Below are 17,606 nucleotides of genomic sequence, written 5' to 3'. Positions count from 1 at the left end.
ATACTTGATCACTTTCAAGGAGTAGCAGAAACTAAGGAACTATTTCAGCAACGCTGTTTGTGTTTTACCTTTAATTCCTCCAGCATGTGAGATACTAGGAAGGTTCTTCGGCTGTACATAAGTCAGTTTGAATGGAGGGACCACAAATGGAACCTCCTGACCATCCAAGGGAAGTTTAGAAAGCAAATAATCTTCTGAACAGCCAACTTGACGCTTCATTGACACAGAAGACAATGGAGGCTTCTCTACAATAGTTGGCTTGCTTGCTGCTACTGCTTCAGATTCCTGCACCATGGAAACTGCTAAAAATAAAGAGCAAAGAAAACAGATGGTCCACATGTGCATTAATTTTTGAACAATACTATGAACAGATCTCTTTTATTAATAGTATCTGTGCTTGATACGTTACTTAACAGCTGCTAGTATTCAGTTTTACAGCATTTAGGACTAGCACCTGGACTAGCACCTGGAAGTGATATTCATCCTCATGACACCTGTACTGGTCCAAACTCTTTGTTGCCCAAGTTTCTATATTCATTGAGTGAATTATCATAAAAGCTACACTTGTATTACTGAAGAGTTCTTCAAACAAGTAAGACACCACAGAAAATCCTGACAGCAAATTCACAGAGTTAAAAGAAAAAAAAGAAAAAGCATTCAAATTCTGAGAGTTTTTTGGACACTATTCCAGACTGCAAAGGGCAGACTTCAGACAAGTGTTATTTCTCAGTTCCAATTCATAACACTAAAAAGCATGTGTTCAGTCTTCAAGTGGAGGTATGGAAAGAATTTTGAATGTTGTAAAAGAAATCAAGTTTATCAAGGGTGACACAGTCATTTTATTAATGGGAAATTTCACCATTAACAAAAAGAGAATAACGAAACCCTTAGTTCCTGTTAATTTGTCAGAACTCACGATCATTTTTTTCCTTGTCCATGCAGAAACACCATTTACAGCAGGTTTTTATACATTCTGTTGCCATTGTTTGCAGTGTTGCAGTTTAGAGGGGACCACAATCAAAGATCCAGCTTTCAAACCTGCAAAACACAATAAAATAAACCATAGTAGATGGGAACAGTTGACATCAGAATGCAATATTATCAGTTATTTAATATGCAATTGCTCATTGGAAACAGTCCCAGAGTAAATGAGAAAGTTCCTTCAGTCATAAAAGGATCAGAGCCATCAGATTTCTCTCACTGAAACAAATTATTTTTATATAAAAGCACAAGAAAAGAGATAATAATTTTACTATATAGCATCCAAACACTTTCAGTGATCCACTGAGACAGGTCCCTGTCTTTTGGGAATGCTAAAATTCTCCTCATATTTCTGTGTGCCACTGGGCTTTAGAGTTTACTCAGCTTTACAGATGTTTAGACATGGTCATGTTAAGTCATTTGCAGGATGTGTTTTTTATTCCATTTCCCTTGTTCATGTTTCTCCTATCCTCTTTCACTCCTCTACTATTTTCACATACATCTATACGTGTTTACATTTTTCACTCAACATACTCCATGCTTTTAACTTGAAAACACTCTTTATGAGTGATGCCAAAATTGCCTTCTTTGAGGAACTACTGCTTTCTCCTAATTGTATACACATGAAACTGAAGACCTGGTTTATTATATAATTGTCTGCTGTGCATACAGAAATAGAGCACACTGACTTTCAGCAAAATACGAGGCGTGTAATCTACTAAAGAATGAGAACAAGTCTCTAACAGCTGGTTAACATTAAAAGAACTTTATGACAATGCTAACTGGCCTCATTTAAATGTCTTTATTCATATCCTTATGTTCTCTTTTCAGAGGAACACAGACAGCTGTGTTGCCTCCTGTCCAAAACTTTAGCTGTCTAAGTCTAGTCCTTTCACATCCACCTAAAGTACACAAGGTTCTTAGTAGAACATACCCAAGACACGATTCTAACTCCATGGAGTTTCAAAGAAACCAAACAGAACATGAACATAAATTGAAGAGATAGAGAAGAAACAAGTAAGATAAAGGGGGAGAACATGAAGTACCTCCAGTACTGCTATTTATGTTTTGGGGTTTTGCAGACACTGAGATCTTCACAAGGAAGCCCTAAATTAACCTGTTATCTTTAAAGTAGTAGTGTGAAATATAATGCAGGTTTAGTATTAAAACTACGTAACTGTTCGAGAATTATTCTTAATCACAAGCTATCACAAAGTATTGACTAAAAGGAAATTCTCAAAATATTAAACCTAAACCTAAGCAAACCATTATTCTATTGCAACAAGGATGCAAGGGAATATTTGATTTAATACAATTTCTCTGAATAATTTTTGATGGGTTTACCATTGAGTGATATCTACAATTTCCTCTAATTTTATACTACATTTTGTACTCAACAGGGCAAAATATAAGTGACCCAAATATAAAAACCTCAGAGGTAGCCTGAATACTGGTAAATATTGTTCTGGAATAATGTAGGCTACTGAAGAGATTACAGCATAGTCTCTAATGAGACAGGGCAGGGCAATATTCTGCTTTAAAAGGCACACCATTACTCTGCACAGAATCCCTCACTCAGTACTTGCCTTGTTCTCAAAATTGCCCATGAGTGGAAGCAGAGCATGAGATCTGCATCACCAATTGTCAGGGGCAATGCCACCACCTCCAGAACTTGCTCTGCATCTTCACAGAAGCACAGAAAGAATTTAATTTTCAAATTAAATTTCCCATGGTTTGAAGGGTCAAGTTTTCATTGCTGCTCCTCCCTTGGAGGCACGCTCACGATAGCTAAGCCTGCTGGTTTACTTAGGATTCCCTTGCAGTGCTTTTCCTTCCCCGCTGTTATCAGTACACAGCTGGAGTTAATACACTTCACTCTTGTTCACCATGTTTAAACTGGGCTGAAACAGCTGCTCTGTTTGCTCTAAGCTTTGCAACAATGGTATCTAAGCCTCAGTGGCAGTTTGCATAGGGAAAACAGACTTTTATCTCAAAATGGCCAGATTGAATTTATTCGCTACTGCTGGTGAAGAAACCAAAATGTTAATTACCACCCTACTTTCCAGCTACATAAATTGGAAAAATTAGTTTTGCTGCATCAGAGAAGATTCAGTTCACGATAGTGAATTGCTTAGCTGGAACCATTAATGTGAGCAAACAAACAAATATTAATCATCTGTCACAAACAGTTGCCTTGGCATCACAGGCCTGAGTGCCTTAACTAGAAAGAAAGGGCTACATATGAGTATTGAGGGTACAATAGTAACAATGCAATTCTACATCTTCTGCACTTCTGTCATTGAAAAAGACCATGTTTTTCATGGTAACACCAAGTCACCTGGGATAGACTTTAACCATTATCTTTTCCCCCCATTTATCAATACGTAAACATTCATACATTTTCTTTCTATCAGAAGACAAACATAAAGCAATTCATCACTGCCTACTGTACAGAGAGAGTACACTATTTTCAGATTACTGTTTTGTAGGCATGGCTGTATCAGTAGCCAATGCCAAAGTCTATAGACACATAACTTAGAGTTTCAGCTTAAATATAGAATTTTGAAAAGGAAGTTCCAAGAACAAGAGACTAGAGCACTGCTTACACTTTCTTTAAGCTTAAAAATTTAGTGGTTTCAGTGGCAAATATTGTACTTGGGTTCCCAGACTTACACCACAGCTGCATTATAAAAAAAAAAAAAGACAGCATTTGCTGAGGGACAGACTATCTCCATCTAGATACAGTGCTCCCTCATTCTGCTTAGAGCACTTTGCTTTGTTCATGAAAGCACAACATGGATGGTCTCAGACACTTTTAAACATTTTAATTCACTTAACAAGCTACAGTGATAAATATAGTTGGGTTTTGGTTTAGTTCAGAAGAGCAGTTCTGGCAGGAAATTATATGGCTTGGCTCCCAGTTAATATATTTTCTCATACCTGTATTTTCCAAACTGCCTACAGTTAGTTATACAATTTTTACTGCATGCAAAAGTTTTCTCTTAACCATGTGGGAAAGAATGATATGTAGCAGGTTCTGATGCATATTTTGTTAACTGAAAATGAACAAAAATACTGTAGAACTCTAAGCAAGTATTTAATGATTTTGACAGAAGTTGATATTTCTATCAAAGGTTAAACTTATCCCACATGCCAGAACTTTTGGCTGGTGTCGACTATCCCAAAATCCTCAGTATATTATTTATCAGTTATTAAATGTTGCACTAACATGAATTTGTTTGGGGCGGTCCCGTGGTGTAATGGTGAGCACTCCGGACTCTGATCACAAGGTCGTGAGTTTGAGTCTCAGTGGAGACTGTACTGGGCAGTTCAATGCCTCCCTGCCATCCGATCCCGTCAGATCTCGGATGCTCAGCAAGGTCAGCCCCGGTTAGTACCGGGTGCTGTGACAGTCCTGAGGACTTCACTGTCACCGTCCAAACTCGCTTGGCCGTGGCAGATGGACCTTGGGACTTAAACAGTGGGTCCAGTTCTGCGCACGCTGTGCCTCGCCTAAAAAAAAAATAAAAAAAAAAATCCACTGTGCAGGCTCGAAGGGCACACCCCTACGTGGGGAAAGCCCTTCCCAAATCTTCATTCGCGAAGTTTGGCCATACATACATACAACATGAATTTGTCTGGGAAAGCATTTATGAAAAAAATCTGAACCATAGAGACATTTCTTAGATGCACCACCACATTCCAAAGAAGTGCTGACTTCCCAGCAGTATCATCCATCTTAACAAGAAGTTAGGACACCTTGACACTATCTCTGCATTCTGGGATCAGTTTTTGTTTGGCAATATACAACTATCAAGGACATATTCCATTTTGAAGATACTAGACTGAGAAAAGGATGAGGGGAAAGGAGAATTATCCCTCATTTTCAGACAAAAAATGAGGTAGAGAAATCAATTTGCAGAAGCGACAACTGAACCCAGATTCTGTCACTGTCTCAAATTCTCCCTTTCTTGGTGTTTTTCACCAACTTCAGTAACTGTTTTCATTTCTCTCTTCTGAATATCAAGCCAAAGTAAGATAACCAATCATAACTCAGGAATGGTGCTTCCATGCTAAGACAAAAAGAGCCAAGCTTATTAGAACATCCTAGAAATGCCAAAGTTTAGAAAGCAACCACACACATACACTGAGCCTAGAGAATTAGAATCACTATTACTTTAATGGATTTAGATGGAAAACATAAATTATCTTAATGATTTCCAGACTTCTCTGATAGAAATTTCGACTGAGCTAAAATCAGATAAACAGAGTATCAAAGACTTTAGTTCCAGATGCCTCCACAACGATTGCAAGACAGAGATGTTTGGAGAAGAAAGTAAATATTTTCAACAACTCATTAAATAAAAAGAACATGATAGAAAATGGGTGATCACAATATTAAATATTAAAAGCTGAAAGCAGTCTGAAAAGAAATGTCAGGTCTTTGCTGCCTTATGAGGAAAGGGTGTGTTTTGCAACAAGTCTGTAGGCTGCTAATGGATTTTGCTGCATTTAGTCACAGCACTGCTCCATAGGAGTGGAACAGGTAACACGTTGAAAACTACACAACAGAAACAAAGGTGAAATAGCTGTCCTCAAACAGGGAGAGCTGGCTAAACCAGTGGTTACAAACATTTGAGATTTATTGCCAGTCAGACACATGCAAAATGCATTCTCGGATCTGCACTTCAGACACATCATGGCAAAATTCTAGTAGCAGGATGTGTGAAAGGAAATATCCGGAAATGGGGATGATTGGTTGTTATTAAGCATTTGGGACAGACCTTGAATGACATAAGTGTCTACAACTCCAGGGGCCCCACTGGAGCCAGGACACTGCAGCATCTGAGATCTGCCCTGTGGAGAAAGCGAGCTCAAGCTTGCCAGTTCACACCTCAGCCAACCACGTTTGTGCTACCCCTGTGCCTTTCTGCCCTTCGGATCCAGAGGGTGCAGTCAATCCCAGTTACATAAATCCTTCAGAGAGCATAACAGTACTGTGTCAGGTCTCCAGGTGTTTAACAGAAACACAGCACAGCAAAAGCTGCTTCTGATGCAGGTCAGATGGATTATCTTTTGATGGTGCAGATGATGCCAAAGGTTTAACTTCCACAGCCAGCTGTTCTGTGGTTTTGTTTCTTGGGGAGAGCCCCTGGGCACTTCTCTGACACAGCTCTTCATCTGAAGAGGGGTGGCTTGTGACCGCTGCATCTCAGAACTGGCCAACATGATTAAAACAGCTTAAATGACTTTGAGAAATTTGCCTCCAGGTACTTTGCTACTGTAGCAGCAAGGAGAGCACATGAACCCACACAGAGACATAGGGCCATGCAGAGGGCCATAGACCCAAGGGCATACACTTACCACCCACATAAAAGCCACAGTTTACAAAAAACCTTAGTTTTTTGAGGGACTTTAGGTAGGTCTGATTTGTACCACCCCCACAGGAGAGAGAGGTATTTCAAGTGGGTCTCAGCATGTGAAAAGAAAGAACACAAGCATTTCCTATTCATTATAAACCTCAGCAGCAGCAGGCTGTCTGGAGGAAGAGGAATAAAAAAAGAAAAGAAAAAATGTCATGCCAACACACGCCTACCAGGTGCATGATAAAAGGTTCCAATCTATACCTATTTCTGGAAGAACCCCACAACAGTGATATTATCTGCAGTACTGGTAGGTGTGGATGTGTGTGTACACAGGCCTTCCTACTCTGATTGTAGCAGCAACTCTGGGAAAAGTGCTCTGGAAATTTGCATGCAGAGATTATTCCACTTCTTCTGTTTTATAAGGAAATTAGGAAAATGTAGGGCTATTCCTCTTTTTGTGCCTGGAAAGAGACATGGATTTCACCCTGAAGGCAGTGGAATGCAAAAGAGATGTTGAAACGACACAACAGGAAAGGAAAAGGCTTCTGAAGGAGACAAGCAGAAAGGCATTCTTGTGAGAGACATCTTAGAAACAGCTCAACAGAAACACAATGAAGAGACACAAAACTCTGCCAGTTCAGCAAATAAATAAGAAAAAACCCTGTAGTTACATATTTAAAACTGAAGAGAAGACTATGTGCCATTAACCTAGTTTAGCTTATGGGGATTTTCTGACAGACTGTTGCTTCCCTTGGGCAAAGAGCCTTGTGGAGTTCAGTAGTTACGCAACTGAATCAGGCAACAAAATAGATGGTAAAAAGTTGCTGGGGAGAGTGTCACGCTTCATGATGCAAACAAACCACTAACTGCCTAGGCACAGGAAGCACCTTCCCACACTGGTAAATGGCACAGCAGCCCACTGGGGGAAGTTTTATGGGTTTCTCTCACTGATCACAGGAACAGGAAACTGAACGGAATGGACCACTGCTCCGAACTGGCATGATTCTGTCCTGCAATCTCCTCTCATTCACTTACAGTTTGCTAAAGCAGAATCTTTCTTTTGAAGACCAGAAGGCCCATGGTGCATCCTTGTCCCACCCTTCTCAACTTCTGACAACGCTGAATTTCAACCAGTTACTCCTGCACTACACTAAGCAACTTAAGCAGGAAGACACTTGGGGTTTTTTTCAGAAAATATTCCAATAGCTAATTTCCATCACTATTAATATTTTAAGTCTACCTCCAGCTTAATTTTGTCCCCAGTTTTTATATCTTTGTTATATTGAGCATTAATTATAGTCTCTCTTCATTCAGATCTTAAAATATTAGGATTTAACCTTCTCTTGTATTTCTCTTCAGTAAGCTGAGTTGACCAAAGCAAGCCGTTAGGGTTAGGGTGTAAGATAAGTATAAACCTGTAGCTTTTACACCATTTAAGTCTATTTTGTATAGTTCTTCTCACAACATTATCCTGCTTCTCTGACCACTTTCATTCAAGCTGATACCAGAACTGAACTATGCACCCCAGACTCAACAGTGTCACAGGATAATCTATGGTGAGAAAATATTTCATTAATTAACACTTGAATGGGCAAGATTGTTCTCATTCCTACAGCACTGTATTGACATCCCAAATTGTTACTGGTCCACCACTGGCTCTGCTTCCTCATGACTATATTTTGAGCATGTGGAGAAGAGGAGAAGGATGGGAGCCTGCAGACAGCATGTCCACACTCCCTCTGATGACTGCCATATGGTTTGTTGGGCTCTCCTACAGATAACAGTTGCAGGTAAAGTTTAAAACCCTTGTAATCAGAGGGAGCATTCAATAAGTCACTGTTATCAGTCAGGATGTGTCAACTGTACAAAATTATTACTCAACTTTGGCAAGATCTCCTGAGGATGTCAATTCTTATCTCAGGTGTTGTCACAGCAGGAAAAGCAGAACTCACTGTGACCCCACAAGCTGCTTTGTATGCTCTCCTACCCAGGAGGTCTAGTTCTATCTATACCAGAGTAGAAGCTTTCCCTGGAGCAGGCACATCTTCCTACATGCAGTTGTGAGAGACCACGCCGTGTCCCACTGCAACTTTCCCTTCCCCTTCCAGCTTCTCTGCCCAGACAAAGATGATCTGATGTATGTCTGTCTTCGTGCAGGCCCTGAGCTGAACCCTAAAGAAAGATCACTTGTGCAATCTAGCTGTGGTCTCTTTCAGCTCAGCAGCTGCTTCTTCCCAGGGCTCCGGCCTGGAGGAGGCCAAGTGGCTTTCAGCGCATCTGCACTTGCAGCCCAGGCACAGAGCACCAAACTGAGAACTTCACAAAGAAGAACTAATTGCTCTTGCCTACTTCCCTGAAGAAAAATAAAGCTGAGCAGGTGTGTGTGCTTGAGCTATTGTGCTACAGGAACAACTGCTTCTGCTTTCAAGGCACCCCTTGGAGAAGGGGAACAAGCACTGGCACAGTACACGATCCAAAGCTGTCCTCTGACAGAGCCCCCCAGGGACACCCTGACTCTGGCTCAGCATTACAGCCTTGCACCTGCAGCCCTTAAATGCAGACTTACTCCAATCCTACCCTAGTATGCAAAAGATTAATAATACCATTTACAAGGGCCAAAAGAACAATTTCCATAAATCTGAACCAGTTTTTCTCGTGTGAGATTTATATGTGAATTAAGAAGGAAACATTATAAATCTATCCCATGGTAAGGCTTAAAACTTGGGATTTTAATATGCTGAATCCCCTATGCTCTGGGCTGTAAAAGTTGATATAATGTTTCTTCCTAATGCTGCATTAGGCAAGTAACCAATTTGTCCAATTACTGAGCTGACAACACTGTTCCTGTGAACTGAAGATAAATTCACTGACTTGGACAAGGATGTACAATATGGTATGTACTGGGGCAGTAAACACAAAAGAATAACTCCATTATGTTGGACTGCAGACCATTCTGGAATCAGATGGAAAACGGCAAAGCAGGAGTTGAAGTCAGGACACCAGAAAAGAAAGCTGAAGAGACTGTAATATCTGTTAAAAGAACTTGGCTTTTGATGAGAACATGGAAAGAATTCAACATAAGATAAGTTCTTTGCTCTAAGCAGATTAGGAACAAATCATGACAATCACTGATGGTTACTTTAAATCTAACTTAAAACTCAAGACTTTCTTTATGTATTCTGTGTCAAGGTTTAATCCATTTTTTTGTCCTTCTGCCATAATGCCAGAAAGGCACAAAAATAGAACTGTCAGCAGTCCCTCTATAGTTCTGATACCAAAGAAAACTGGAAACATCTGGATTCATTTTTTCAACAGGATAGCCAAGAAGAAGGTATTTTAGGCAAAGCATCTGCCTGTGGAGTTCCCTAACATGGCTAAATGTATCTAGTTTTGAAAAGATGGCCCTTGGAAACCAACTCAATGCAACACTGTAAAAGAGCACTGAATGGCATCCAGGACTCATCAGCTGCTGCCATGACCACAGAGCCATGCAGAAAACATATGAATACACAGATAACATCCAGACAGGTAATGCAAATAGCTCTTCCTGTATATTTGGGGGAGAAAAAACCCAAAAAACAAAACAAACCAAGAAGTTTTGCATGGAAAAACATTTTCATTTACCATTAAAACTGCTGACCTACAAGGGTCAAGATGGAATATTTTGTTAGACATACAGGCACACATGCATCTACTGCTTTGTTTTAGGTGAAGCAAGTTTTATAATTGTTATTTTATGTATAATTATTGCTCTTTTTCATGATGAAAACAAAAAAACCTGTCAATTACGGAGTTTTCAGTGGATGAGGATTCTCTGTTCAGCAGTTCTGCTCCACACTGTCACCGTAGAACAGCACTGTGGTGAGAGAAAGGAAACATAAAAGTTGCATAGATGCACCTAAAAGACTGTGACTGACATTAAGAAAGGAAACAGGTTACTGCAGTGCATCTTAAACAGATTAAATGAACGAATCACGAACAGGAAATGGGAAGTGATCTTAATTAATTCAAATCCAAAACATATAGGGAGTGTGGCTTTGCATGACATGTGTACTGAGCTCAGGAAGCTGCCTAAACACACTTTGAAATAAAAGTCCAGAAGGATCCTATCTTATAAGGTACCACTATTTATTACTTTTTACATTCAATCCACCCAAACCAGTGACTGAGAACCACTTTTAACAGCCCCAGCAGTGCCTCTCAGAGAGCTGTACTGGCTGGAGTAGTTGGCAGCTGCTCAGGCAGATGAATGGTAACCGGGCACTGCAATAAAAGAGGCTTTTTAAAGGAGTTTGTACAGACATTAAGAAAACCAGCAGAAATCAGAACTGTCTCAATTTAGTGGCAGTGTCTAACATCCCAATCGTTGGCCAAATGCTGCTACAACTGTGGGACATGTTGGTGGGTCTCTGTTCCCTCCTGAAAAGACAGAGGTCATGAGAGCAGAAGTTGGCAGCATGAACTTACCATTCCCTTTTTTCCCTTAGGATAGATTTGCTTAACAACACAATGAACAATAGCTACACTATGAATGTATGGTGTTTTTTAATCCTATTGAGTTTAAATCAACACTCCTCACAAGAGATTTTAGACCCATGATTTCACACATTGGTGAAGCCAGATCTGGAAGTACATGTACCACTGAACTGAACAAAAGCCAGGATAATTCAGGGAGATGTTCTGTGTTTAATCAAGACTTCATGGAAGAAAATTTTTAGCTACTCTAGTCACTGCTGAGCAGACAGAGAACCTGAATGGGAAACTCACAGAGTTCCCAATCTAGAAGCCAACAAACCCCTTTTTTGAAAGTAAATCATGGAAGAAAAAACCCCAGAATCCGACCAGAATTAAAAGTTTTAGAATTTTCCTCTCCTGCAAAATGAAACTGGTCTTGAGAATGTTTTGTTGTCACTTAGGAGTGCTAAACAACATAATTTATCTCAGAAACAGGAAACACAACTTGTTTTTGCATCAGTTCACTACTAACCACAAAGACACTTCTAGCTCAAGCAACTTTCAAACCTTGTTCTGACTAACCCTCCTCTCTGCATGGCAGGTGCTTTCCTTGTTGGAAGACATGCACACACAGCAGGCTGGATGCCTGAACTTTGTAAAGAGAACTCATCCTTAGCTCCCTTTTTATCTGCCCCCTCAACCCCTGCCAAGCCCTGCTCAAGGGCTGGGCCATTCCTGGCCACATGAACCACCTGGCCCAGCTTCACCAAGCAGGGTGGACAAAGCCACATGCAGCTCCTGAGCCCAGAGGTATGAGAATGCTGTGGGAGGGAGGGGCTGCATTCCTGGAGGCAGAAGGAACCCTTCCACAGCTCTGATGATGAGGCTGTCACACAAAAGCCAAGGAGCATAGCTGAGGTGTTACACATGTGCATTGATGTATCCCAAGGTGAGGCTGCTCCACCACTCTGGGGCCCAGCAAGGTGCCATGGGAAGATGGGCAGGGAGCCAGGTACCCCTTTCCCAGGCTGCAGCACACTGCATCAGCATTCAAAGCTTAGATGCTAAATTAATTGAGTGCTTCACAAGTTTTGAGGTCACTGGGACATGGTGTTTTTTGGACTTCAAGCCTGGTTTAATTGCCAAAAGAGCATCTCCAGAACTTACTCTTCAGACCAGACCCAAAGCTCATTGCAATGATATCAAGAACCCCCCAAACATCAAAGGCCTTCATTTGGGACTTAATTATCTGTTCTCTCCAATTGAAATGTGGCTATTAGATCACTGAAAAACAAAGATTCAAAACAAAATCACTAGGGTACAATTTACAGGAAAGATAAGCATCAGATTGCTGACATAGTATTTTTTGGCACTGAATTAGGGTAAGCTTCAGCTGCAATGACAGGCAAACAAATACTCATGCTAAGCTTAAGAAAAGCATCCTCACTAATTCTGCGTGGTTTGATGTATTAAGATCAGTAAGGGATATGATGCAACACAGATGAGCTCAACCAAACCCAGGTTTTGAACCTCTTCCCACATGAGGCTCCACAGTTTAGGTTGGAAGATTCATCCCGGCTGCAAAATGCTATCAACCTAATTTTTCTTGGCATAAGCACTCTTTCTGATAGAGCCTGAACAGCATTACTAACTGGAATGACAACATGACTTAACCCAAACAGAGCCTGTCCTGCTTAAAGTCAGAGTTTGCTTTGCCTTTAACTTTAAAGAGATGACATCTTAAATTCTCTGGTGACAGAGATTGGGTGTTGCCCGACTTAGATTAGAGAGAGAGTATTTACCAGATTTAAGGTATCTTGGGAGAGAGCAATTCAGAGTAAACAAAACCATTCTTTTATAAAATTAAACAGGAATCTGAAGAGAGGAACAATAGGTCAGGATACACTTCACATTAAATTCACTAAATGAAGTAAATAACATCTCAATCAAGCAAACAAGTTCAATAATTATTCCACCAAAGTCAAAGGGTACTTCTGGTATGAACCACAGCAGGCAGTATTCACAGGCATACAGGAGACCTGAGCTAGCCTAAGTCTGGCTTCCTAACTGAGGTTGTCTTTGGTAAAATCAGGTCCTCTGGCTCTGCCCACCACACGTGGGGGCTGCATCTGCCAGTCCTGAGCTTGCTTAAAGGGCTGGCTGCTACCAGTGGGGCAGTTCAGCTCTCCCTTGCCAACAGCCATTCCTGTAGGATCCAATAACCATGCAGCTGCACAGTGAATTGGCCCAGCTCACTGATTAGATGCAAAATTAAATGACCAGAATAAACAACTTTTTTTCTTTATAAAAAAAGCACTTTTCCAACTCTCCCTGTGGCTGACTGCACAAGGTGAGGTTAGAATGCAGTAGGGAAAAGAGGGAGGCCAGAGTGGGACTGCCCTTTTCATAGCCAGTCCACAACCCTGGGGAGTGCTTTAGAGTAACATACCACTGAGAATAAACCACCTCCGAGTACAAAGAACAGAGGCTGAGTGAAAAGCAAACCAGCTGATGCTAAATAAGTGACAGAATAAGCAAGTAAAACAGCTAAGCCTAACGATTATGACAAAGAAAAAGAAACCAGTGCCAAAGCTTTTTTTCCAACCCTGTAAATGAAGAGCCTACACACACACGTCTGACTGAACAATCCTGCTCACATTCATTCTTTCCATGCATAGGAAGAAAGAGGAATTAATCACCTGGGGATCCATCACCTAAATAAATGTAGGGAAGGACTGTGGAACTGATGGGATGTCTGTGGAGTCCAGCATACCTTCTGGGTGCAGCATTTTTAGTAGGTGTCAGTTTTATAAATATTTGCAAGAATCAAGGGACACTTCAGTAATAAATATACTTTTTTTGAAATTAAATATTGCTTAACCACATGTATTCTGCAAATATATATTTTAATATTTAACGTATAGTTGGGAAAAAGACTAGAAATCAAACTTTCCCACTGCTGGATTCATTCCCTAGCCACTGAGTTGTAAGATCACAGCTCGCCTAATGAATATTTCTGTACTGAAAGTAAGGCAAAACCAGTTTCATAAGTAAGGAGCCAGAGACCACCAGCCCAGAACAGCACACAGGTTTATGGTTCTAGCACTCTCCTTAGAAATGAGAGGCAAATTCAGAACATGACTCTTCACATTGGTCTAAAAGCTATAGACAAAACACAGAGTGAGTAAAAAGGGGGGGAAAAAGTCCTGGCAATGTATTCCCTTGCATATTTTATAAGTGGTCCTAATCATTTATGTGTAATCTAAAGACACTGGGGCTCTCCAAGAACAACTTGTAAAGGAACACTTTGCTTCTGCATGCCTGGACAGCTTGGTCACCTAAGTAACCATCCCTGTAAAAGCTAAAGGCACATCAAGCAGCACACCTCAATGCATTCAGCAAACACCACCGGGAAAAACCTGAGCCTGCACAAATCAGAGGCTGAGGGTTAGGACTGCAAGGATCTAGCTCCGAGGCACAGGTGCTTAAAAGGATCATTAAGATGCCCAGGCACTTGACAGCTGTGGTTCAGCAGAAGTCCCTCGTGGTCTTCTCTTTCTGCACAGTTACAGTGGCACTGACTGAAGTGTACATGGCAGGAATGGTCACAATATCAATCTTTCCATTCTTATCTGGAGAAATGCACCACATGAGACTCTGGGCATGTTTCCACAATGAAGGAAAGTTACAAGACCAGCTTAATTGAAGATGATACTTATTTCAGACTGCTGTTTAAATAACCAGGGTGATCTGAAACACTCAGGAATCCAGCTTTACGGTATGCATGCAAAAAGTACACTGTGAACAGGACTGTTTGAAACTGCTTATACTCACAACTGCTGCTTTAGCAGTGCTCTTGGCTACAGCATGTTTTAACTTCAGTAAATATCATGTATTTTCTGACACTTCATTCCATACAAAAGGGAGGTCTGTCTAGCTATATCCACAGCTTTTTTCTGAGTTTTGGCTAAACCACTCTCTACCTCGAGTGTTCTTAGAGGTGGTGACCTAATCAGCTATTGCTGGCGCCTGGCAATACATAGCTGTTATTTCACACAGAGTATTTGGATTTTACAAGTACAATTTCAAACAGCAATGCCGGTTTGAAACTGTTCTAAGAGCGAAGTTTAATCTCGGACCTAATTTATATGAAGAGTTAATTCCACAGTCCTTCAAAACAGTCACTATTTTTCTACCTGCTTTCATTTCTCGAAGTCTGTCACTTGATAGAGGAATGACAGACACCCGCGCCACACGCGGTCGCTCCCGCCGGGGCAGCTCCTGCGGCCGCTGCCGGTCCCTGCTCCGCCGCCCGGTGCTGTTCCCGCTCCCATTCCAGCTCCCCCAGCCCAGTACCTGCTGGGAGGGCTCCCTGCCGCCCCTGTGCCGCTGGCGGAGCCGCGGCGGTCCCGCTGCCGTGCCCCGGGCTCTGCTGTCGCCTGCCCGTCGCTGCCGGCACTGCCCGCCCCGCCGCGCTCGGCCCGCCAGGTGCGCTCCCACAGCGCTTACTCACCGATCCCTATCGGGAGGGGGAGTTTCCCCGCCGGCCTGGGACTGTCCCGCCTCGCCAGAGCTGCTCGCTGGGGCAGACTTGCCTCCGAATGCCTGCCAGGAACTCTTCTTTATCGCTCGCTGGACCGTGACACCTGCGAAGTCGGTGCCAGATCTTCCCCTCGCTTTGCTAGGAGCACAGCCAGGCATCTGTTTTAGAGAGGAAAAACAAATTTGTCATGGTTTACAATGTTCTTAGAAAATGGCTTGTCTAGTTGGAATATAGATCCCTGTCAAGTTAGGCTTTACCTGGACACATGAGAAAGCCCCTGCCACAAGAGCGCACAATCTGTAGGGTGATTTAGGGATCACACACAGTGGATTGGTTCAGAAATTTCAGCAGGGAATTCTGGTTTGGACATTTCTTTTCAGGCAGGAAAGGTTCTTTGAGGCTCAAGGTGGTCTCCCCTCAATCCTAGTTTTTGATAACTAGAAGTGCTACAATACCCCAGGAAGCAAAGACAAGTAAAGGTTGGGCTGCATTAGTAGGAAAAAGAGTGTATTTCCCCAAAGAAATGCTGTTAACACTCTGAGAAGGTGAACGTTTCCCGTCAGTGAAGTTTTGCACTGTTGCTCTAATAGCTCTTGATTTGTGGTCTTTGGTGGATTTCCCCATCCACCAAGACTAGTTTTTCTATTACAGTATTTTTCATTTTTAATTTAATAGCACCACAGACCTGCTGCTAACTAAGAATTTCATGCCTGTCATCATGTAGTATAACACAGCTACTTCAAGCTCCAGAGCCATTGCAAGGGGAGACCCTCTGCCAAAAGCACAAACTCACAATATTTGAGCTAACAAAGCATCTCTGTTCATATCTGCACAGAGCCAGTTGCAACTACTGGGTATCATGTAGCTGAGCAGCTCTGATTCCTGTTAATGGAGCTCCTAAGATTATGTGTGGCCACTGTTTTAAAGAAATACCAGTAAGCTGCTATGCTTCTAGAATTATCTGCGTACTCCTGAATTGCACATTGGGCACACATTTCAAGGCATGTCACTGAATTAATTTACATGGTCAAACAGCTTTATTTTCAGTGTTCATAAAAGTGTGTTGTTTAACTACTGATAAGGTCCCTGTATGCAGTGCTGCTATCAAATGACGTCAGCATTTTCATGCTCAAGGGTTTTTCAGGCTCTCAGCAACTTCCAGTCCTGCCTTGCCTGAGCAGCTCTCCAGCTGTTGGACTCAGCAGTGTGGTAGCAGCCAGACTTTGGGAATGCAACCTCATCAGAGGCTGCCTCTCTGATGAAGGACAGGACGTTAAAAACAGTATTTTTGTCAAGGCCGTTAAAGGAAAAAACAGTTTAGCTTCCTTCTTAATCGAGGCAAGTCTCTGCTCTGTAATTTGAAGGGGTCCCTTTCTCACATTCCTGTGGCTCTTTTGTGATGGTTTGGGACACACCTTTCAGTCTGCTTTCAGTGCTTGAAAATTGAGAAGTTTATTTCAATAGGCAAAAAATGCAGCTGTGCATGGTAAGGGATGTTGACAACCCCATCTTGGAGAGAGGGGGAGAGCATTACCAGGTTGTGATTTTTTTAGCTGGGATGGGAGACTAACCTCTCTGCCAGCTGCCAATATGAACTTCCTGCCTCCTGGCAGCACTGGGAGTGCCTCATGCTCTGCTCCAGCACTTGCTAATCTTTCTGTAACTAAATCTTTCTTGAGAAACCTGATGTTCCCATGCCTGCTCTCAGCCCCACTCTTCTTTGTGCCCATCCCAAACTCTCATTGCAATCATTCTCACCAGTTCCTGGTGCTCTGCAGCTGCTCTTGCTCCTCATGCTGCCTCCACCCAGGGCACACCTGGTAGTAAGACCAAGCTAATAAATTGAGCTGGTTTTGGCTGGCTCTGCCAAACCACAATGGTCTCAGCTCCAGAAATGCAGGGCTGAGATACTTGAGCAGACCCATGCAGGGCCAGTAGAGGAGAATTTATGAGTCTGGGCTATGGTTCACCTCTCATATTCCCCAGTGAGGCCTGTCTCATCTGTTTTGAACCTCTGCACAGCAGACTTTTCACTTGTTGCTGAAGCTGTTTATGCTATTGGATCAAAACTTGCTAGTGCTTTCTTGGTGAAAGAGGAGTAGCCAGAAGACTGTAGAAAGAAGCTAAAAGCAGGAGTGCATATTATCATCTCTGGGCCTCAAACCTTTAGGAACTAGACCTGAAGCAGTAAATCCCCCATGTATAAGTACTGACACAAATGTTCTTGAGTAATTATTTACATCTGTAAACACTTTCAAATT

General features: G+C 41.9%; 1 protein-coding gene across 6 annotated transcripts in view; it reads right to left on the bottom strand.

The window, feature by feature from the left end:
- The window catches only part of TC2N (tandem C2 domains, nuclear), a 32,754-nt gene extending 17,422 nt beyond the window's left edge, over positions 1-15,332 (bottom strand). The window contains exons 1-4 of one of the 6 annotated variants that reach the window (XM_071557659.1): positions 15,316-15,332; positions 10,137-10,203; positions 917-1,038; positions 69-302 (exon numbers count right to left, since the gene is read on the bottom strand). In XM_071557659.1, the coding sequence (XP_071413760.1) occupies positions 69-302; positions 917-983 (301 nt within the window). In that variant the 5' untranslated portion in view covers positions 984-1,038; positions 10,137-10,203; positions 15,316-15,332. Of the gene's footprint in view, positions 1-68; positions 303-916; positions 1,039-4,210; positions 4,297-10,125; positions 10,204-15,158; positions 15,277-15,315 lie in introns of those variants that run through there. The other 5 variants (XM_071557660.1, XM_071557657.1, XM_071557662.1 and 2 more) reach the window with 5 other exon arrangements.
- Positions 15,333-17,606: the final 2,274 nt, after the last annotated feature.

This window comes from Pithys albifrons, chromosome 6 (assembly GCF_047495875.1).
Source record: "Pithys albifrons albifrons isolate INPA30051 chromosome 6, PitAlb_v1, whole genome shotgun sequence".
Taxonomy (NCBI): Eukaryota; Metazoa; Chordata; class Aves; order Passeriformes; family Thamnophilidae; genus Pithys; species Pithys albifrons.
Note: the sequence above shows the minus strand (reverse complement) of the source record. Positions and strands in the feature narration are given on the sequence as shown.